This window comes from Balaenoptera musculus, chromosome 10, assembly GCF_009873245.2.
Source record: "Balaenoptera musculus isolate JJ_BM4_2016_0621 chromosome 10, mBalMus1.pri.v3, whole genome shotgun sequence".
Classification (NCBI taxonomy): Eukaryota; Metazoa; Chordata; class Mammalia; order Artiodactyla; family Balaenopteridae; genus Balaenoptera; species Balaenoptera musculus.
Window position 1 is genome coordinate 41,369,541 of NC_045794.1, and position 13,864 is coordinate 41,383,404.

Below are 13,864 nucleotides of genomic sequence, written 5' to 3' on the forward strand. Positions count from 1 at the left end.
TTACTTCTTATTCCTGGGAGGCAGTCTCTAGGTTTGGGACTCAATATTTATATAGATCGATAGAGACAGGAATTGTGCATGTTCATTTGGGAGACAAAGACTGAAAGAGTCTCAGAGAATGGGGGCACAGAGTGAGAAAAACAGCAAAGAAAGAAAGATAGAAAAGAAGGGAGGGAGGGAGGGAGGAAGGAAGGAAGGAAGGAAGGAAGGAAGAAAGAAAGAAAGAAAGAAAAAGAAGGAAAGAAAGAAAAGAAAGCATAGTTGCTTTCATTCCTAAAGATGTTATGTGGTTGGAAAAAAAATAAAAATAAAAACAGAGAAAAAACAGTAAATTGACTAAATTCATTTACTTAAATATATTTTTAAAGGCATAGCAGTTATCAGAGAGGAAGAAGAAAGCCCATGTATGGGAAAACTACCAATCCAACCAAGAAAGGCAAAGAAAGTAACACGTAGGCAAGGTGGATGTAAGTTAATAAAAAGGTAAGGCTGGCCAGTCCTCAGATAAAAGAATACCCAAGAGAAAAGGAAATTCAAATCCTAACGGTTAAATTGCAAAGGTGGACAACTGCTTGCATTTATTGACAAGCTGACCATGAATTCCAGGAAAAGTTGAGATTTTTCTTGTTATCTGGGTCAGTCTCCCGCATGGCATATTCCATTATGTCTGAAGATTGTTAAGAACCACAGACTCTCATAGGCAATCCAGCCCAAGTGAATACTGATTTGCTGTGTTACTTTTACAATTTAATGTGATGGCTAATAGTCTCTCACAAGCATCTTTTTTGTTTAAAATGTAACCTTAAAAGTTTTGCTGGTACATGATTTTAACCCTGTAGGCACATGCTATTCATTTTCAAAGTGTAAACATGCAGAAAAACAGGATCCAATATGCACATGCTCAGCACCCACCCAATTTAGCATAAAGTAAGCAATACTGTAAGCAGTGTGTACTCTGCTCTTTGGGGTGTCCCATATATCCTGGATGTGTGCTGTCCCTAGTACTCTCTGGATATCTTACCTAGTCTGTCAGTATTGTCCTTCACATCGCTGGAAGGCAGGGACTGGGTGTTCTTGCAATTAATTCTAGATAGAGATGCATACAGATAGGTGATGAATGAAGCCTCGGAGCAGTGGTGAGCTACCAGTGTTCTCCAAGGATTAAATGCTAAACTTCAGAAACCGGAACAGCCATCCTTGTGTTAACAGACCTCCAGGGGCCTCAGGGCAGGGGATAAGAGATATTCATCTCTGCCCAATTTTATCAGCTTTCAGCTTTTTGCTGAAAAAGCAAAAAGCTTTTTTTTTCAGCTTTTTGCACTGCTGCCAGGATGGCAGTCTTCTAAGTCCTAGTCTGATAAGTTCTGTTAATGCACTACCATTGGACCAACCACAACTTCACTATTTTGTAAATTAGAGTAAACAATTTGGTCCCTGGCTGGGACTATCTACCCTAGATAAGCAAAATTATTACTCATGCCCAGCTTACTGGCCCTCTTCCCTATCTTCCTGGAGCCTCCAGTAGGGCCATATGCAAATGAAGTGTCAGTCTCACAGTTTAGTAAAATTTTCCACTTCATTTGTGCCTCTTTTGTAGCAGTTACCTTGAGTGCTTATCTCCCCACCACCAGACCATAAGTCCCCAGAAGTATTCTCTGGCACACTCTCCAAAGAGGATCAGTTTCCTAGGAGATGAGGGTCAGGGAAAGCCTGGTAAAGAAAAGGCTCGAACTGGGTTTTGCCTTGGGAGGGGTATTCTAAGCAGGTCCTGGAGGACCTTGGACAGCCAGGAGCCTGTATCCCTAGCATATCCCCGACCCTTCCGTTAGCCCTGAGTATCACTGCCAGCAGTAACTGAGTGCCACGGGAGTGGGATGCCTTCTAGGAGAGGAATTGAAGTACAGACAGTAGGGCTTTTACAGGGGGATATGCAACCTCCTCTCCATTACAGCAGTAGAGATCCTTTGAAAGTTTTTAAATGGAAGAGTAACAGGATTAGATCTTAGAAAAATGACTCCTAAATACAAATATGCATTACCAGCTCCCTACGGGACATGTCTACTGAAAAGTCATGCAAGTTCTCAAGCTCTTTGTATCAATGTTTGTATGGGACACCCAATAAACTGCCCATAAAGGGTACAATTTGATCAGTTTTGACACATGTATACACATTAAACTATCACCATAATCAAAATTAGGAACATTTCTATCACCCCAAAAGCTTCCTTGCGCTTCATCGTAATCCCCCCTCCCTACTCCCACCCCGCATCACCACCACCACTGGTCTTCCTGTCACTGTAGACCCTAACATGCCTCCCCCCAAACTGGGCCAGTCAGATTCTTTCTCCAGGGAATCTGCATCTGGAAAGGACACAGTGGCAGGAGGCAGCTGAAGCCGAGTCTTCCAGTGACAGCTGCCTGGAGGGGCAGTCCACACGTTCCTGCTACAGACACCCGAGGACGGGCTCTTTCCGCAGCCTGGTTGTTCTTTCAGTTCTATGAGCTGCGTAACACCCTTCCAACATATCCTTTAGTGCTTAACTGTGTCAGTTTGTTGCTTGCCACCAGAAAACTCACATATAATGCACTTCTTCCTACAGTCACCACTTCAGGAAATGGCACCACCAAATTCTAGTCTCTCACGCCTAACCTAGAATAATTCCTTAAAACTTCAGTCTTCATCACGTCTCCTCTCACTCATTGCTAAATCTGGCCTGTCTGCTCCCTGCTCAGTATTCTGTCTCTATAACGTTCTTACTTTTTTTCCTCATCATGACTTCTCTAGTACCTAGCACAGCGCTTGGCAGAGTACTCAATGAATTCTTGCTGAATGACTGAATGAACAGTGACATCATCCATCACCCCCAGAAACAAAAGCAAAGATGGATGAGTCAGTGCTTGCATATGTATGCATGTTTATCAGGGTGGCAGGACTTCAAAGTTAGTTTTTAATAGTTTCACAGAAGCACATGATAGGACTTGAATCCAAGACTTCTGACTCCAACTTCCATACCATTTCCATTATACTTTGTATCTATACCATGTATCCTTTCTCTTCACTTGGAGTTCCCTTTCTTCTTCCATCCTGCTCAGACCCTTATTTACACCAAGTACCAAACTGTAGGCACTAGATACAGCTCTAAAATATAAACCCTTTCCAAGAATACCTGCTTGTTAACCAAAGGGCGGGGGGGGGGGGGTCAGGCAATAAAGCATCTAGATTGAGGAGAGGAGCCTGGGGCCCCTGGCATCATCAAAGAGTTCTAGCCAGGAGGGAGGGTGAGCTGGGGGTCAGGGATGTGACTAAAGCTTTCTGAACCGGGGGTAGAGTCAATGACCTTGCCTAAGTGGAGAACAGTTTGCTGGGCTGGAACAACTTCCTGTGTCAAACAAAAAAATCCATACATCGTCAGAATAATACTTTATTTAACAATCTGAAAATCTGTTCTTTTGGTTTTAAGTCTTGCAAAATGAGTGGTAAATCAATATTCTCTGAGTATGTGTGGTTATATGCCTGTGGGTGGACAAATGTCTATGTCTACAGATGCTTGTGCTTTTCATAGTCATTTTAGCCCCACTTCATTAGTATATAAAGTCTTATTATTCTAACAATGCTAAAACCTGAATTAAATATTCCGAGTCTAACAGTCTCTTCTCCCAAGACTGCCTCCCTCCCTCCCCTAAGTCTGCTCCTCAGCCTCCATTAATGCTAGGTCTTTAGAGACCGCCAGCATTCATAGTTTGAGAAACCAGAAATGAATGCTGGATCTTAAGTCCCTCTGACTTATATCCTCTAGCTGAGGGGCTTTTCTGGGGAGGTGTGTGTGGGGAGGTCTTGGCAGTTCCTCTTCAGAGTTGTGCATTTTGAATGGTAGACACCTAGAAAGTAAACATGATTGCATTAGATGCTGACCTGCCCTCCCACTAACCAATTAATAAGGGGGGGGGGGGTGAAAACTCCATTTTCTTGTCCTGAATTATATTTCATGTAATGCACTGGCCTGTATGGAGGTGGGGGCAATGTGAAACTGGCTGTTAGGATTATTGTAAAGACTTGTTGCAGATACTGTTCATTATGTCATTCACCATCTCTTTATGAGGATTCGCAGAAGAGATTTCTTTTTCATCTTAGTAGCAGGAGTTGTTCTCCTAAGGAATGGGCATAATAAATTGGGTGAACTGATCAGGTTTTTCCTCTTCTTCTTGGATGTTAGTCTGGAACCAATTTTGTGGTCCATCCTTAGTAAGTCTATTTTATAGAATGCACATTTGTACTTGCCTAGTTCATGGCTCCATTTTATGTCACTCTCACTAATACACTTCTGAGTTACTTTACTACATTTCATGTGGGTGCCTGTATGTATTTACTTTTTGTATGCCTTTTGTAGCTCTTAACTCCTTTTTGAAGTAAGTTCAGGTATAACTAAATCAATTCTTAGGAGACAGGGCTATGGGAAGAGGTCAGGAGGCTCAAAGCCAGTTGGGAAATGGGCACAAAGGAACCACAAAGTGCGGTCACTCTTGGTTCTTCTGGCTCCCACCTGCTTGACTTTGCCCTAAGGATATTGTTCACTGCTGGGTTCCCCTCACAGCCCACAGCGAGGATGCCAGCCTGTAGCCAAGCATCTGTCCATCCGCAATCCCAGTCTCACCACCCCTCCTGTTCTCTGCATATCTGGATTCCTTACCTCTTCTTGAGGCTCGGGTGCTATGACGCTGCTCTCTTCTGGAACCGCAGAGACATGAAGCTGAAGACCTTGGTTCTACAAAAAGAAGAGTTCTGCCAGTGAGACGTGTCTCAACCTCCCAGCCTCTCAGCTTAGAAGGGTCTTTTGTGCCTTACACTTCATAAGGGTCATAGATAATACTAAGGGCAATCATACAATGTTGTTTCACTACAGCCTGAAAGCAACAGGGAAGGCTCTACTGCCATCCTCCCTCATATCAGTAAACCAAGATTTGAAGGGTGAAATGACTTGCTGGGACAGGAAGCCAGGTCTTCAGATTCCAGAGTTGTTTCCATGATTTGTGTGACATGGCATCTATATGTATAGCTAGGTGAGACTCTGTAAGTGTATAAATATAGGTCTTAAAACCACTACCTATCACTTTTAGGCTAATCCTCCTCAAGAATGCACAGCAGTTCTCACACTTAGATGATCCTAACCCACAGCAGTTAGGAGAGGCAAGTGGTAGGATGGTTTCCTTGGGAAAAGGTCTAGGTTCTGAGATGGGAGCCCAAGATGTGGAAAAAGCCGTGTCTAGTAACTACTAAGCCAGGGGAAGACCTTGGCACTCTAAGGTTTAGAATGAACTTTTTAAAAATGAAATTTATTTAACACACTATAAAATTCACCCTTTTAAAGTAGAACCGATTTCTAACAGTATGACAGCCACTTGAAATTCTGTGATTTCTCCTTTCAGGAAAATTTCCTTCGTCGTACTCCCTCTGCTGATTCTAGGCCATGAGCTACCTCAAAGGTAATACTATTAATACCTCCAAGAAAGTTATCAAAATCTTCATTTTCTCTCAGGTGAGTCAAATGCTGAGCAAGAACAGATTTTCTCACAGTTACCTTTTTATTTACCCGTTTTTATATGTGGTATGTCCATAATTCTGCTTGAGAGAAAATATGATTTATGATGCATCTGTGAGGGAGAGGAACAAATCTTATAGGACACAGGCTTCAGAGGACTGATAATATTGATACACTAGGATCTAAGATGCTCTACTGCTTAATTCCATAGGAAAAATATGTCTCCTTAGCCAATGACCAAAGCCATCCCACAGGAGAGGCTGGGAGTAAATCTCAAACATAAGGAGGTAACCTCAGGGGAAGGAGGTTGTGTCCTGTACCTCATTTCCAAGGAGGACAGTGTTACTAGCCTGTTCCTCCAAATAGTCAAACAGCATCTTAGTCCCCGTAATCCCTTCAGTAAAATTACTCCAAGAATGCAAACTTGTTATATTATTCACCTGAGCCAAACAGGTCATTCTATTGTTGTCTCTATACTAAAATCATATAACATATTACAAAGTCAAATTTAAATTAATTTTGGATTTTCCATACAGTTGAGTTGCTCTTTTCAGTGCAGAAGTGGCTATACTCTTCATCTACGCAAAATCCCACATTTATCTTGGGCTTATTCACTATCCACATGCCCTGCATCTCTCTCACTCAGTGTAGCTACCCCAGACCGGAAACCAGCCAAGGGAAAGTTTTATATTATGCTCTGTTAGGACCTTCAGTACCTCACGTGAATCAAGACTGAGGGCATAATACTGCTGATGACTCAGATTTTAGTGTCTCGGGGGAGTCAACTGAGATAAGTCTATTGTCCTCTTGTCTTCTACCTTCCTTGCCTTGCCAGGCATCACACCCTTGTTCCCTCTGTCCATGTTAGTTCCTCTCAGACAGCAGGAGGCTCCCAAGATAGCCTGGTCAACCTTCAGGTAGGCATATTCAGTAGTAGGGTGGTATGATCTGAGGGGTACCAGACATCTCACACTCCCAGATATCCACATGGCTCATGCCCTGGCCTCCTTCATTGCCCAAATGTCACCTTCTCTGACCGCTCTGTTTAAAGCTGCAATTCAGCCTCCACTCCCTATGCCTCGCCCTGCTTAATTTTTCTCCCTAACTCATATCACCACTAAACTGTAATTTTACTTACTTATTCTGTTTCTTGTCTATCTCCCCCTCCACTAGAATGTAAGCAGCTGGAAGGCAGAGAATTTTGTGTTTTGTTCACTGTAATACCCCACTTTCTAGAAAAGTGCCTGGCACATAGTAGGGGTTTAATGAGTGATTGTGGAATGAATGAATGAATCTGGGTGCCATCTAGTCAGACGTTGCCCCATAATCCTCTCTACAACGCATCTGACAGGGAACCATATAGCCTTAGCTTTTAACATCAAGGAAGGGGAACTATTTTTCAAGGTGGCCCAGCACATTTTGGTTTTTGGATGCCCCTTGTGCCCCCTTTCCTCTGTATTAAAAAAATTTTTTTCCCATACCACTTCTTAGGGCTAATTGCTGAAAGTTCCTCCTATATTGATCCAAAATGTACTTAAAAAAACAAAAACACTTTACACACAGGGCCTTTTTCTGTCCTCAGGAGTCTTATAGAACAAGTCCAATCTCTCCTCTATATGACAGACTTCCATGTAATTTGAATAGAATATGACTTGATTTCCAGATCCTTCACAGAATTGGTTGCTCTCCAGAGGGTCTGTGTCTCTATTTTAACAGAATCCTTTTCTCATCCATATTTTCACCTTTCAAAAGACCATCCCTTTTGCTTTACTTTCCCTTTGTGAGTTCCTTCTTCTAGGCCTCTCTCATCAAAGAAGATATACCTTGGAAATTTGCTGATGCCATTTTGCTTGGGGTCTATTCACCATAATCACAAGTATGACAAAGTGAAGTGAGACCTTCCTCCCTCTCCCACATTAAAAAAGGTAAAGATCAGGATCCAGTTGTAGGTTCTTTACGTTGGGAACTCCCAGAACTTGGAGCAAAAGAAAGAAATTAGTAAGAATCTGCTTATATTAGGGATAAGCCCTTTGCAGAAGTCAATTACCCTGGGAGTACAGGTCGCTAAATTAGTTGCTATGAAGATGTGCAATCCCCAGAACCAAAAAAGGTGTCCAAGAGTATCCTTGAAACGGTAATATAATGACATAAAGTCTTATCTACTGTGGGGCAACCTGACCATAGTAAAAATAATCTACATGGAGGTTATAAGAGGGAATAAAGACTCAGCCAGATCCATTCTCACCTGAGAGATCATCAAGGTTGGGGCAGTACAAAGTTCTTCTGGGTTCAGATTATCGGTGTTTTCCTTTTCTCCGACCTCAGGAGTTCTTGCTGGCTTCTCTGGTGGCTGTGGATCAGGAGAGGCCTCTAAGGAGGCCCTAGGACTTGGAGTCTCAGCCCCCAAGGAGGCCCTAGGGCTGGTGGGTGAACTCTGTTCAGAGGCTGTAGGGCTGGAGGGCATGTTCCCTAAGGAGGACCTCGGGCTAGGAGTGGCTCTGGGTGGAGGAGGCCTATCAGGTGCTGAGGCCCTCTGCATAGAGGCTCTCTTTGGCTGTTCAGATCCTTCACTTGAGGTGTGGGTTCGGAGGACTACTTCTGGGAGAGATGAAGCCTGCTCTGAAGGGATCAGAGCTCTGCCTGGTGATGGAGCTGGGGAGCAAGGGAGAACTTCCTCCTGGGACTCTCCACCCTCAACGGTGGGTGAGGGCTGGGCCTGGGAGGGGCCGTTGAAGGCTGGCAGAGGCTCTTCCTCCTCAGAGGAGCTTGCTTCTGCCTCCTCCTCTATTTCGTTGTCTTTTAAGGGCTCTTTTTTAATCTCGGAGTTATCTTCTCCCTGGGCTGGATCAGATGCCAGCTCTTCCTCACTTGCTGAGGTGGAGTCCTTCTCACTCTTCAAGGAAAGCGCAGAGGGACTGGTAGGTGAGGTAAGAGGGCTGGAGACTGTAGATGTTCGAACTGGGGGAGAGATGACTAGAGAGCGTCTGTTGCTGCTAAGAAAGGAAGGGCATTTAGATTCAGAAGAGCTAAAAACTGGAAGTAACCTAAATCCCCAAATAAATAATGGTACATTCACATAATAATAAAACAGAATAAAGCAATTTAAAATGGTATTAGAAAGTCTGTATAATTTGCAGTAATGCTTATGTTATAAAGTGAATTGGAAAAAGGCTATAAAATTTTATCCATATCACAATCTTGATTATCTAAAAATATATAAAGAAAAAGAAACTGGAAAAAAAAACTCAGCAATATATTAACAGAATACTGTCCTTGGGGAAAAGATTCACGAGTGATATACAGTTGATCCTCATGGATTCCGTATTTGCAAATGCACCTACCCCCTGAAATTTGTTTATAACCTCAAAATCAACACTCATGGTTCTTTTGCAGTCATTCACGGACATGTGCCAGCTGTGAAGAGTGAGTGCCTGACCAGTACTTCCCCAGCTGAGGTCTAACAAGGCAAGCCTCTGCCTTCCTGTTTTAGCTCTCTTACTGTAAATATGTCCTGTTTGCCAAGTTTTTTGTTGGTGATTTTGCTGTTTAAAATGGCCTCCAAGTATAGTGCTAAAGTGCTCTTTGAGAGGAGAAAGTCTGTGATGTGCCTTACAGAGAAAATACATGTTAGATAAGCTTCATTCAGGCATAGTGCTGGTGGCTGTGAGTTCAATAGGAATGAATCAACAATATGTATTAAATGAGGTGTATTTAAACAAAAACACACACAAGAAAGGTTATGTGGGCTTCCCTGGTGGCGCAGTGGTTGGGAGTCCGCCTGCCAATGCGGGGGACATGGGTTTGGGCCCTGGTCTGGGAGGATCCCACATGCCGCGGAGCAGCTGGGTCCACGCACCACAGCTACTGAGCCTGAGCTCTGGAGCCCGCGAGCCACAACTGCTGAGACCGTGTGCCACAACTACTGAGGCCCGTGCGCCTGGAGCCCATGTTCCGCGGCAGGAGAGGCCGCTGCGGTGAGAGACCCGCGCACTGCAGCGAGGAGGAGCCCCCACTCGCTGCAACTGGAGAAAGTCCGCGCGCAGCAACGAAGACCCAACGCAGCCAAAAATAAATAAATCAAAAAAAAAAAAAAAAAAGGATATGTATTGATCGATCGATGAAAATGTTAGGACCAGGGGCTCACAGGAAACTAACCCTGTGTTTCCCCTAGGAGCAATGGTTCAGTATTCACTAATTCAGTGCTCATGGTGACTTAGGACAAAACTACCACGAACAATGAAAACTGACTATAACATTATCGAGTATGCTGGATACTGTGCTGAGTGCTTCTACAGCAACATCAGCTTGACTCCTACTCACCTCCTTAAGGCCCTCCCGTGTACCACCCACTAACTGATTAAGCAACTCACAAATATTGACTTGACATGTACCAACTATGTGCTGTGTCCTGGGTTCAAGAATGGGAGATGGCGACGGGAAGAGAAAGAGAAAAACTTAGTTCCAGCCCTGTGGGAGTTTCTGACGTAAGATAAGCTAAGTGACATAAGGTTCTTTCTAGCACTAGCATTCTATGGGTCAGCAGGTTTAGAAGGCCCAGGATATAGCAAGAAAAGACCAGATTTCCCTAAAAGATTCTGGGACATCTTGGTGTAAATGATGGTAAGTTTCAGATGAATGGACACTTAGAGAGAACTCTGGTTTTCAATGCTGGGAAGAGGAGAAAAAGAGTTTTTGGAGTAAAAGGGAAATCTATATTGGCCTGTTAGTGATTCTTTTTAACAGTCTGTAACTAACTGCTAAATGAGGAATAGAAACAACAAACTGAGACCCATTCTTCCTGCAAATCTCAAGCTCAGTTTCACCACCTCCTCAAAGCCTTCCCTGACCATCTATCTGCACGCTGCAATTACTTAACTCTTTGAATTCCTACTGGTTTCCTCAGGCCCTTAGTCTGTGCAATCTTATACTGTTCCTTGTTTCCTTAGGCACATTTTGTGTCCTTCCAACTTTTTTTTAAAAAATAAATTTATTTATTTATTTTTGGCTGCGTTGGGTCTTTGTTGCTGAGCACGGGCTTTCTTTAGTTGCGGTGAGTGGGGGCTATTCATTGCAGTACGCAGGCTTCTCAATGCAGTGGCTTCTCTTGCTGCAGTGCATGGGCTCTAGGCACACGGGCTTCAGTAGTTGCAGCACGTGGGCTTCAGTAGTTGTGCCTCGCAAGCTTAGTTGCTCCGTGGCATGTGGGAAGTTCCTGGACCTGGGATCAAACCCGTGTCCCCAGCATTGGCAGGCGGATTCTTAACCACTGCACCACCAGGGAAGTCCCTTTTCCAACTTTTGTAAATCACTTCAGGAGAAAGACAAGTCACCTATGTCCTTAGATGCCTAACTCTCAGCATAAAACCTTGTGTACAGAAGGAACTTAATAAAACTTCTTAAACAAAGGCATCAGAATAAGAAAATGATCACATTCTGAGGGACCAGTAAATTGCTTACATTTACCAGCATAAAGAATGCATGAAGGCAACAGACACACCACATACACACACACAGAAAAGCAAACCATAATAGGTTAAGAAAAGATATTTGTGGGACTTCCCTGGTGGTCCAGTGGGTAGGACTCCACGCTCCCAGTGCAGGGGACCTGGGTTTGATCCCTGGTTGGGGAATTAGATCCCACATGCATGCCACAACTAAGAAGTCCGCATGCTGCAACTAAGAGCCCACATGCCGCAACTAAGACCCAGAGCAGCCGAAATAAATAAATATTAAAAAAAAAAAAAGAAAGAAAAGATATTTGCAGTACATATCATTAAAGGATTAATATCCAGAATATACAAAAAACCCCATCTCATGTAAATCAGTTTTTTAAAAAGGGGAAACAATCCAAATGAAAAATGTGAAGAAAGGATAAACATGAAAGTCACACAAAAGGAACCTTAAAAGGCCAATAACACGAAAAGATGTTCAAGCTAACCAGCCATTGTGGAGACGTAATTAAAACTGCAAAAATTCCATTTCATACCCATTACCTTAGAAAAATTAAGAAGTCTGACAATGTCTCATGTATAGCAAGAATATGGAGCAATGAGGGCTTTTATTCACTTCCGGTGAGTTGTAAATTGGAACAATCACTCTGGAGAGCCATCTGGCAACGGTAATATCTAGTAAGGCTGAAGAAACCCAAATGCACAGACCCTATGGCTCAGCAATTCGACTCCCAGTATACATCCTAAAGAAACTCTTGATAATATTCACAAGGAGAAATGTGAAACGCGTTCATTGCACCATTATTTGTAATAGCATAAAACTATAAGACAACCCAAATGTCCACTAGCAGTTCAGAGAAATAAACTGTGAACTAGCCATACAGCAGCATCCATAACAATTATGAAAAGGAAAGATCAGAGCTGGCAACATGTAGCAGCAAGGATAAGTTCTCTCACAAACAACACTAAGAGAACAAAAGTATTTGCAGAAGAATACATACAGTATAATTCTAATAAAATTTTAAACCATGCAAAATAATATTTTCTATGTGTGCATATGTGTGTATATAATAAAAGTAAAAAGGCATGCATGGGAATAATAAATACTAAATTTAAGATAGTGGTTACACTTGGTGGGGGACAGGAAGAGAAAGTGAGTGGGGAAGGGGCACTGGGAGATTTAATTATATATATATAATAGTTGATTTCTTTTCTTTCTTTATTTTTGGCTGTACCACGCGGCATACAGGATCTTAGTTCCCCGACCAGGGATCGAACCCGTGCCCCCTGCATTGGGAGTGCAGAGTCTTAACCACTGGACCGCCAGGGAATTCCCAATAGTTGATTTCTTAAATTTGGTGGTGGGTATATGACTCTTTGTTGTATTATTCTTTATACGTTTAGTTACCACTAAAATATTTCATTAAAATACTTTATATAGGGGTGTAGCACCAACAAAAAACAATATTATGTACATGAACAGAAAGGAAAGGTCAGGATTTGGGATTGGAGGTGAGAGTGTTGAATGTGTTCACACACAGGGCAAACCAAGCAGAAATGAGTCTCAGAAGTGACTCACCTTGAGAGTCCCTTCACCACAAAGACTTTGTCGGAATGTTGCTTCTCCAGTTTGCTCATCACCTCGTACAGGTTGTGGTTCAGCTGGAGTAAGCAAGAGAGAAGGAGATGCTAGCCATGTGGGAACCTGAGACTGGCTTATCCCTTCTCTCCCCAAAATAAAACCTTCCTACCCTTAATGATAAAATTCCTTATCCCTTTTGCACTAGTGCCCAGGGTCCTGTCCCACCACCCCTTCTTCCTTTACTATGTCTAAAGTTCTGCTTCTTCCATCAGACTGGCAGCTCTCTCAAGGCCGGGTCCTTGGTATTTGATGTTGATTTGAGGTTCTAGCGTCTCTCAGGTGATCCAGGGAATGAAAACTCATTGTAATATTAACTAGGCAAATCATAATTTAGCCAAAGAAACTGTGGAGAGGAATGTGTGTGGATGTGGATGTGGATGTGAATATAATTAATATTTTAACAGCAAAGAGTCTTGGAATCGCAGGACTAGAAAAGACTCCGTGAGGTCATGTTCTTTGGCTGCCCGTCATTGAACAGGATTGGCCCTATTCAAGACGAGCTACCTGAGAGACTGACCTGTGCCTAAACACTGCCCTCTCTGCTCCCCAGCAACAGAAGATAGAGATTGAACTTGGTTCCCCATTTCAGCTATTCCTTCCGTAAGTCTAATCTCTTTTATGCATCTGAAGCTCATTTGGATGCCATTATTCAGTTGTTAATGGAGATGGAGAGGGCCCTCTGACATTATATAAACACGTGCTTTTTTTTTTTCATTTTCTTCAGTGTATTAAAAACAAACAAAAACTCAGTACACTAGAAATAGGGAAGAATTTCTGTTAACTTATGAAGGGTATTTAAAAATGTCCTAAAGCAAACATCATACCTAGAAATGAAACACTGAAAATTTTCCCCTGAAACTGGAAACAAGACAAGAATGTCCACTATCACCACTTCATTCTGTGTTTTTTGTTATTTATATTTGTGTGGGTTTTTTTCCATATAATTATTGATCATTTAGGTTTCTAGCTCTTACCTCACTCTGTTAGTTTGTCAGTAATTTGGTTTCCCTTTGCTAAAATCTCCTATGAAGATTTATCAATTTCTCCTTATAGGGCCTTTCAGCTTTTTATACTATGTATTTTTTAACATCTTTATTGAGATATAATTCACATTTAAAATATACAATTCATCCTTTTTAAGTTAAAGATGTGCTTTAATACAGTTCAACACAGTCCGTCAAGTGCTATTATTTCATCATGAGAAAGAAGTAAAAATTTGTGATGCCAATATGGAT

At 42.5% G+C, this 13,864-nt stretch overlaps 1 protein-coding gene across 3 annotated transcripts in view; it reads right to left on the reverse strand.

Annotated features, from left to right (window-relative positions):
- Window positions 1–3,408: 3,408 nt before the first annotated feature.
- Window positions 3,409–13,864, reverse strand: part of BIN2 (bridging integrator 2) — a 33,198-nt gene continuing 22,742 nt past the window's right edge. For 2 of the 3 annotated variants that reach the window (XM_036866190.1, XM_036866192.1), the window contains exons 9-12: window positions 12,567–12,649; window positions 7,783–8,530; window positions 4,689–4,763; window positions 3,451–3,879 (exon numbers count right to left, since the gene is read on the reverse strand). In XM_036866190.1, coding sequence (XP_036722085.1) covers window positions 3,850–3,879; window positions 4,689–4,763; window positions 7,783–8,530; window positions 12,567–12,649 — 936 coding nt within the window. In that variant the 3' untranslated portion in view covers window positions 3,451–3,849. Of the gene's footprint in view, window positions 3,880–4,688; window positions 4,764–7,782; window positions 8,531–12,566; window positions 12,650–13,864 lie in introns of all 3 variants that reach the window. The other variant, XM_036866191.1, reaches the window with a different exon arrangement.